The sequence below is a fragment of the Oncorhynchus kisutch genome, linkage group LG23 (assembly GCF_002021735.2).
Source record: "Oncorhynchus kisutch isolate 150728-3 linkage group LG23, Okis_V2, whole genome shotgun sequence".
NCBI classification, from domain to species: Eukaryota; Metazoa; Chordata; class Actinopteri; order Salmoniformes; family Salmonidae; genus Oncorhynchus; species Oncorhynchus kisutch.
The window spans coordinates 8,465,852-8,475,541 of NC_034196.2; the positions used below are offsets into that span (position 1 = coordinate 8,465,852).

The 9,690-nt window shown below is 41.3% G+C and overlaps 1 protein-coding gene across 1 annotated transcript; it reads left to right on the forward strand.

Moving 5' to 3' along the window:
• Positions 1 to 6,473: 6,473 nt before the first annotated feature.
• plac8.2 (placenta associated 8, tandem duplicate 2) lies at positions 6,474 to 8,203 on the forward strand. Its single transcript, XM_020457569.2, has 5 exons — positions 6,474 to 6,607; positions 6,937 to 7,031; positions 7,225 to 7,349; positions 7,508 to 7,618; positions 8,033 to 8,203. The coding sequence occupies exons 2-4, from the start codon at positions 6,944 to 6,946 to the stop codon at positions 7,610 to 7,612; spliced, it is 318 nt and encodes a 105-aa protein (XP_020313158.1). The 5' UTR covers positions 6,474 to 6,607; positions 6,937 to 6,943; the 3' UTR covers positions 7,613 to 7,618; positions 8,033 to 8,203.
• Positions 8,204 to 9,690: the final 1,487 nt, after the last annotated feature.

The following is a 9,690-nucleotide window of genomic DNA, read 5'->3' on the forward strand; positions in this document are numbered from 1 at the left end:
GGTGGGATTCGAGATGGTCAGTGATCTGTTTGTTGATTTGGCTTTCGATAGGCAGGGCAGGATGGATATAGGTCTGTAACAGTTTGGGTCCAGGGTGTCTCCCCCTTTGAAGAGGGGGATGACCGCGGCAGCTTTCCAGTCCTTGGGGGATCTCAGACGATATGAAAGAGAGGTTGAACAGGCTGGGAATAAACTGAAATGAAATCATTAATAAACCTGTTTGAAAAACTAAAATAGACTGAAACTATTATATTTGACTCCAAAACGAACTAAAATAAAATTAACCATGAATGATGTTCAGTTTTAGTTTTGGGTGGGAAAAAATCTAATGGGGTTTTCATTATTTATTTTTTCCTAATCGGGTTTTCAAGCTTCTGAATCTGGCATGTCACATTGAGAATGGACGTGTTTGACAGCATCAAAACGACTGCGAGGCGACTGCTGACTGACTGATCTACAAGTCACCTTGCGTCATAAATAACAACTCATTAGAATTTGAAGATCAGTCAGCCAGTCGAAATTTACCCATGAAACATTGCGGTTTTGATCATCTTGAACATAACCATTGACGTTATCATTTAAATGTAAACTCAACAAAATAATGTTTCTACAAGCAGCACCCACAGAGATACATAAAGGTATCATCTTCATATGCAGTGCATTGGAAAAGTATTCAGAACCCTTCCCCTTTTGGAAATGTTGTTATGTCACAGCCTTATTCTAAAATGTATTAAATTGTTTTTTTTACTCTTCAATCTACACGCAATACCCCCATAACAACAAAGCAAACCAGGATTTTAGACATTTTTGCAAATGTATATAAAAAAAAATACTGAAATATCACATACAGTGGGGCAAACAAGTATTTAGTCAGCCACCAATTGTGCAAGTTCTCCCACTTAAAAAGATGAGAGAGGCCTGTAATTTTCATCATAGGTACACTTCAACTATGACAGACAAAATGAGAAAAAAAATCCATAAAATCACATTGTAGGATTTTTTATGAATTGATTTGCAAATTATAGTGGAAAATAAGTATTTGGGCAATAACAAATGTTTCTCAATACTTTGTTATATACCCTTTGTTGGCAATGACAGAGGTCAAACGTTTTCTGTAAGTCTTCACAAGGTTTTCACACACTGTTGCTGGTATTTTGGCCCATTCCTCCATGCAGTTCTCCTCTAGAGCAGTGATGTTTTGGGGCTGTTGCTGGGCAACACGGACTTTCAACTCCCTCCAAAGATTTTCTATGGGGTTGAGATCTGGAGACTGGCTAGGCCACTCCAGGACCTTGAAATGCTTCTTACGAAGCCACTCCTTCGTTGCCCGGGCGGTGTGTTTGGGATCATTGTCATGCTGAAAGACCCAGCCACGTTTCATCTTGAATGCCCTTGCTGATGGAACGAGGTTTTCACTCAAAATCTCACGATACATGGCCCCATTCATTCTTTCCTTTACACGGATCAGTCATCCTGGTCCCTTTGCAGAAAAACAGCCCCAAAGCATGATGTTTCCACCCCCATGCTTCACAGTAGGTATGGTGTTCTTTGGATGCACCTCAGCATTCTTTGTCCTCCAAACACAACGAGTTGAGTTTTTACCAAAAAGTTATATTTTGGTTTCATCTGACCATATGACATTCTCCCAATCTTCTTCTGGATAATCCAAATGCTCTCTAGCAAACTTCAGACGGGCCTGGACAAGTACTGGCTTAAGCAGGGGGACATGTCGGCACTGCAGGATTTGAGTCCCTGGCGGCGTAGTGTGTTACTGATGGTAGGCTTTGTTACTTTGGTCCCAGCTCTCTGCAGGTCATTCACTAGGTCCCCCCGTGTGGTTCTGGGATTTTTGCTCACCGTTCTTGTGATCATTTTGACCCCACGGGGTGAGATCTTGCGTGGAGCCCCAGATCGAGGGAGATTATCAGTGGTCTTGTATGTCTTCCATTTCCTAATAATTGCTCCCACAGTTGATTTCTTCAAACCAAGCTGCTTACCTATTGCAGATTCAGTCTTCCCAGCCTGGTGCAGGTCTACAATTTAGTTTCTGGTGTCCTTTGACAGCTCTTTGGTCTTGGCCATAGTGGAGTTTGGAGTGTGACTGTTTGAGGTTGTGGACGGGTGTCTTTTATACTGATAACAAGTTCAAACAGGTGACGTTAATACAGGTAACGAGTGGAGGACAGAGGAGCCTCTTAAAGAAGTTACAGGTCTGTGAGAGCCAGAAATCTTGCTTGTTTGTATGTGACCAAATACTTATTTTCCACCATAATTTGCAAATAAATTAATTAAGAATCCTACAATGTGATTTTCCGGATTTTTTTTTCTCATTTTGTCTGTCATAGTTGAAGTGTACCTATGATGAAAATTACAGGCCTCTCTCATCTTTTTAAGTGGGAGAACTTGCACAATTGGTGTCTGACTAAATACTTTTTTGCCCCACTGTATACATAAGTATTCAGACTCTTTACTCAATACTTTGTTGGAGCACCTTTGGCAGTGATTGCAGTCTCGAGTCTTCTTAGGTACGACGCTACAATCTTGGCACACCTTTCTTTGGGGAGTTTCTTCCATTCTACTCTGCAGATCCTCTCAAGCTCTGTCAGGTTGGATGGGGAGTGTCGCTGCACAGCTATTTTCAGGTCTCTCCAGAGATGTTCAATCGGGTTCAAGTCCGGGCTTTGGGATCTCTCTGTACTTTGTTCCGTTCATCTTTGCCTCGATTGTGACTAGACTCCCAGTCCCTGCCGCTGAAAAACATCCCCACGGCATGATGCTGCCACCACCATGCTTCACTGTAGGGATGGTGCAAGGTTTCCTCCAGAAGTGAAGCTTGACATTCAGGCCAAATAGTTCAATCTTGGTTTCATCAGACCAGAGAATCTTGTTTCTCATGGTCTGAGAGTCCTTTAGGTGCCTTTTGGTAAACTCCAAGCGGGCTGTCATGTGCCTTTTACTGAGGAGTGGCTTCCGTCTGGCCACTCCACCATAAAGGCCTGATTGGTGGAGTGCTGCAAAGATGGTTGTCCTTCTGGAAGGTTCGCCTATCTTCACAGAGGAACTCTGGAGCTCTGTCAGAGAGACCATAGGATTCTTGGTCACCTCCCTGATCAAGGCCCTTCTCCCTGGATTGCTCTGTTTGGACAGGCGGACAGCTCTAATAAGAGTCTTGGTGGTTCCAAACTTCTTCAATTTAAGAATTATGGAAGCCACTGTGTTCTTTGGGACCTTCAATGCGGAAGAAATGTTTTGGTACCCTTACCCTTCCCCAGTTTTTTTGTATATAAACTCCACAAAAAAATAAACGTCCCTTTTTCAGGACCCTGTCTTTCATAGATTATTTGTAAAAATCCAAATAACTTCACAGATCTTCATTGTAAAGGGTTTTAACACTGTTTCCCATGCTTGTTCAATGAACCATACACAGTTGATGAACATGCACCTGTGGAACGGTCGTTATGACACTAACAGCTTACAGACGGTAGGCAATTAAGGTTACAGTTAAGAAAACTTAGGACACTAAAGAGGCCTTTCTACTGACTCTGAAAAACACCAAAAGAAAGATGCCCAGGGTCCCTGCACATCTGTGTGAATGTGCCTTAGGCCTGCTGCAAGAAGGCATGAGGACTGCAGATGGGGCCAGGGTAATAAATTACAATGTCCGTATTGTAAGACGCCTAAGACAGCGCTACAGGGAGACAGGACAGACAGCTGATCATCCTTGCAGTGGCAGACCACATGTAACAACACCTGCACAGGATCGGTACATGCGAACATCACACCTGCGGGACAGGTACAGGATGGCAACAACAACTTCCCGAGTTACACCAGGAACGCACAATCCCTCCATCAGTGCTCACATTGTCCGCAATAGTCTGAGAGATGCTGGACTGAGGGCTTGTAGACCTGTGTAAGGCAGGTCCTCACCAGACATAACCGGCAACAACGTCGCCTATGGGCACAAACCCACCGTCGCTGGACCAGACAGGACTGGCAAAAAGTGCTCTTCACTGACGAGTCGCAGTTTGTCTCACCAGGGGTGATGGTCGGATTCCCGTTTATCTTCGAAGGAATGAGCATTACACAGAGGCCTGTACTCTAGAGCGGGATCGATTTGGAAGTGGAGGGTCCGTCATGGTCTGGGGCGATGTGTCACAGCATCATCGGACGGAGTTTGTTGTCATTGCAGGCAATCTCAACGCTGTGCGTTACAGGGAAGACATCCTCCTCCCTCATGTGGTACCCTTCCTGCAGGCTCATCCTGACATGACCCTCCAGCATGACAATGCAACCAGCCATACTGCTAGTTCTGTGTGTGATTTCCTGCAATACAGGAATGTCAGTGTTCTGCCATGGCCAGCGAAGAGCCCAGATCTCAATCCCATTGAGCACGACTGGGACCTGTTGTATCGGATGGTGAGGGCTAGGGCCATTCCCCCCAGACATGTCTGGGAACTTGCAGGTGCCTTGGTGGAAGAGTGGGGTAACATCTCACTGCAAGAACTGGCAAATCTGGTGCAGTCCATGAGGAGGAGATGCACTGCAGTACTTAATGCAGCTGGTGGTCACACACTATACTGATTGTTACTTTTGATTTTGACCCCCCCTTTGTTCAGGGACACATTATTCCATTTCTGTTAGTCACATGTCTGTGGAACTTGTTTAGTGTATGTCTCAGTTGTTGAATCTTGTTATGTTCATACAAATATTTACACATGTTAAGTTTGCTGAAAATAAACGCAGTTGACAGTGAGAGGACATTTCTTTTTTTGCTGAGTTTGTATATATACACACATTTGCTACAATTTCAAAAAATCTGTTATCACTTTGTCATTGTGGGCTATTGTGTGTAGATTGATGAGGAAAATGTGATTTAATACATTTTAGAATAAGGCTGTAATGTAACAAAATGTGGAAACGGGGAAGGAGTCTGAATACTTTCCCAAATGCACAGTATATTTATTAATTCCATGATTGTACTTTAAGATGTGTATTTTTGTGAATTGTTAGACGCACTGCACTGCTAGGAACACAAGCATTTCGCTACACCCGCAATAACATCTGCTAAATATGTGTATGTGACCAATAACTTTTTATTTTCCTTTCTTTTATTTCAAAACAAAATCTTAAAACTAATAGAAATAAAAACGAATATAAAAACACAAAACCATAAAGTCTTTAGTAAACATATGACATATCATTTATTTGGTTGTACTGCCTTGAGCAAGGCACTGTAAAACAACACATTTCACTGCCCCTAGCTGGTGTATGTGACAATCAAACATCATATGTTACTGTATGTTGACCTTTGAATCACCATTGTTGACACAAGAGGATGGTAGCATAGCATACACCTGTAAAACCCCTTTCAAGCAAAATGTGTGCAAACAGAATCCCTTCCTCCCCCTCTTTTGCTCCCTCTCTCTAATACACACACCTGTAATGAGAGTGTGTATATATATATATATATATATATTATTCTTTTTTTAAATTACTTTGCTCATGGTAGATATGTTACCATGGTAAGTTGGTTTAACCCCAGTGTTGGGGAGTCATGTAGTTCAACTAGTAACTTACCTCCATTTTCAAGTAGTGGTAGTTGAACTCAATTCAAAGCTTGGTAGCGTTTTCAATAGTTTATTCCTTTTTTTTGCCATGCAGAGGTGTAGCTAACTACTGGAACTACATACAACTTTTTTTGCTAAAGGAAAATAAAATGTGGGTGAAGTAGGCAATCATTTTCCTAAACGGCATCAGACCTGCCTAATTCTCACTTTTGTGTTTAATTGGCTAAATAACACATTCCGTTAACAATTGATTTGGATGTAGTGAACTACTTGTTCAAAGTAACTTTAGTTAAGTAAAATTATATACATTTTTTTAAGGGTAGCTTTAGTGTACCTTAACTTCTACTTAAGTCATTTCTTGGTAAACTATGTTTTAAGAGTAGCTTCCCCAACACCATTTAACCTTACCAATACTACCAGATCCAAATGTTTATCACAGACACCATCACATGGGGTGCAGTAGCTATTCATGGAAAACTTTGAACCTTGGCGTTAACAGCTCATAATTGTGACTGAAAGATGAATACAGGGATCCATTATTATTCTATAATTATTATTATTATCAGTTTGTAAGATAAGCCCCCTTTACTTTTTGGGCCTTAAACTGGTGCTTGACCTCATGCCTATATAGGCGCTATACATGTGTATATATGTCTCAAATTGAATTTAGTTATGAGGTATAGAGCCAAGGAATTAATGTACAAGAGATTTTCATCTTCATATTCACAAAGTGATTGTGGTTCACCTCCCTTATGGACAAGCCAACATAATAAAATCATTTTAATAATGTTTTTTAAACATGAAAAACTGAATGTTCATTTCCTTGTTTGTGCATCATCGTGTAATAAAGTTTTCTATTGGTAGTTAGTCCCTACTCTTAGTGGCTGTAAAGTATATGGCCATGTCAATCACCTGTCCTGAAACTGTATATAATTATGTTCCTTCCCAGTACCTTCCCTCAGTTCTCCACCTGCCGCCACCGAGGATTCTCGCCTCTTCTTCTGAACAGTACTGTCATTCAGCACAACTACATCATACCGGTGAGATTTATTTCACAATAAGTTATCACATGGCTGGAAATCATGTTTGTAGGTGAAGTAATAACTAAAGAAACTGTTTTGACAGGGATTTTTCACGAGTCAGGTGTGATCATGTTTTCATGACAAATATGCATGAATTCTCCATGGGAGAATTCTCCATACATTTTGCTTAGGCTCCTGGTAGCTTCTCTTGCATGGTGCAGAGAACTGAGAACACCGTAATAGTACCACAATGTAGGAACCATTTAGGAACATTAAAGAACAGAACAGCTAAGAGCCATTGTTTAGGTCGTACTTAACGATGACCTGTGCCATGTTATCTTCCATAGAGAGACCATGGCTGCCGTAACTCGACAACCAGGGAGCTACCATCCATCAGACTTCCAGACGGGCCTCTGCGACGTCTTCAGTGACTGTGGGACATGTAAGAGGACAGAAATTCCTATTTAACTAAGAGCGGCTGTATATCTTTTGTGCGTCCAGGATTTTTTTCTTCATTTCATCCATGACTGAGCTCGCAGAATGTACTTTAAAAAACATTTGCTTTCTCCTTCTCTCCTGGACTGAGAGGTAGAAACAGTATAATGTACTTCTACCGTACTTTCTCTCTCTCTCAGGTTGTTATGGTTGGTGGTGCTTCCCTTGTCTGAGCTGTTCTATCGCCAGTGATATGGATGAGTGTTGTCTGTGTGGGCCAACCATGGCCATGCGCGCCATGTACCGTACCAGATACAACATTAAGGCGAGTTCCTTTCATATACTGCAGCAATATAGTTATACGAGGCTCTATAACTGTTACTCGGTCACGTGAAACATTCTAACCAGAGGGACAGGCTCAGATGTCTGAGGCTCTCCTTGCCTCTCTGCTGCACTAACTGTCTTGTTCGGTTTGGTGTCCAGGGCTCCTTGTTTGGGGACTTCTGTTCTATCTTGTGGTGTAGGGTCTGCTCTACCTGTCAGCTGAAGAGAGACATAGATCTGAGGAAGGAACAGGGGATCTTTTGAGCTCAGGTACAAGCACGATTTTGTCCACGTTTCACAGCACAGCTACTTATTTTCAGATAGGAACGATCTCACCCACCCACCCACCCACACACCTGAGTGCATCTTTTAAACCTTTGTGCTACAGCCAAATAGCTTATTACAAGGTCCCTTGCACACATCAGCGGGTACTGAAAGAGCTGCTCAAATAAGAGACTGGTGTAAATGATGCCTTGCCTCGAATTGATGGGAGTGCTGTCGAAACTGTAGTGAGGCCATAATGCTCATTGGACCTACTGGCCCCTTCAAACTTATGTAAGCGTAACACATTGAGTCATTTGTGTTCTTTGTGGCATGGTTCATCCTCATACAGTAGAGCAGGTGAAGCGTTTTAAAGACAAGATGTACTAGCGTTTACTGGTATTCATGTCTCTTTTCCTCTAGATGGCGCCAGATGCCTGAAGAAAAAGATTTGAGCTCCACTTCCAGTCTTCTGAATTCGTTTTTGCTTTTGAGACAAGAAACAGAAAGCAATAAATGTCCGGTATTCTTTTTACCAAACATAATTTGTCAATATAAATGCTATTAAAACGCTCCAATGCTACAATAGTAGGACATGTATTGTGGCTTGATTATTCAGAAATTGCACATCATCAGTCAAACATATATATTCTCTTATTTTTTTGAATGTTTCTCCCCCTTTACTGCTGGTATGGACCACTTCTATGTTACATTATAATGAATAAAATAACACATGATTGTACACAAAACAAGTAAAAGATCATCTGAGCAGCGATATAACTCAAGTCAGTTAATAATTTCTCAGACACACCTCAGGGTGAAGCACTGTACACATGTATTGGTTAACCTGGTCATTAAACTTTAGACCTACGATTTACCCATGTTTTGCAATAGAGATAAAGGCAGTGACAAACCACAAGTCCATTGGAGATTATGGCAGGTAGATTAATCATGTAATTGTCAAACGGAGCCCTGACATACAGGAAGTGTTCCCCTCGGTTGTGTGTGATATGCTCATTTATGATACCTGATAAATACACAACCGCTTGGATATCTGTGGTGATACTGATACTGTTTGAGATTTTGTGTGTCACTGTCAATAGAGCAGAAGGGGGACTTTGGCCAGACATGAGGTCAGGTCATTGATGAACTGGTTTCCCAAACACTGATAAGAGTATATAGACATTTATTACCAAGAGAATCACTCACCATTACCAGGAGAATCACTCACCATTACCAGGAGAATTATTCACCATAGCTGACTACTGCAGTTGTCAATATGCCTGGTAAAACCTACTTTTCTCCTTCTCATCTCATCCTGCCTCTCAAGTAAGCATACCTCTTTACCATTGAAATGTAAATGTTTGTATGTATTGTAAATGTTGTGTCACTTTATCAACGTCAATGTTTTGTCCATCAGATGTGCAGGGGGGGGGGGACTCTAAGAAGGTAAAGTATCCAATTCTAGTTATTTTGATACGAAGAGTTGAATCAACTACTTTTTCTTATGCAACTAAACATATCGGCCAATTTAAACAAATTAAAACTCTGGGAGGAAAGACTCACAACATGCAACTCCTCATCATGTGCTACAAGTACCAGCTGCCTGGCTGTCCCTTGTAGGTTCCAGCATATTGGACAGAGCTGTGTGTGGATCCAACGGAGTCACTTACGCCAGTGAGTTGTTATACAGTGAAACAGGCTATTTGGATCTGGATTATAGGGGGACTGTGTATAGAAAATGCATGGCTAAATCTGGTTATGTAAAGCATTGTTATTAATTACTACTGCAATTTATCATCCATAAACTATTTGAGTTTCTGTATCACGCTGTAGTCTAATCAAACTGGCACAATGTCATTCTTACTGACGGAGTGTAAGTAAATTGTGATTCAAACGTTCTCTTTCAGAGAAACCAGGGGGAAGACACTAGGTGTCAAATGTGGACCTTGCTGAAGAAGTCGGAATTTTCAACTTCAATAAAACATAGCTGGAACACAAATTGTGATGAAAAAGAGCACATTATGCAGAATATATATATATATATATATATATATATATATAATTTTTTAAACACAAAC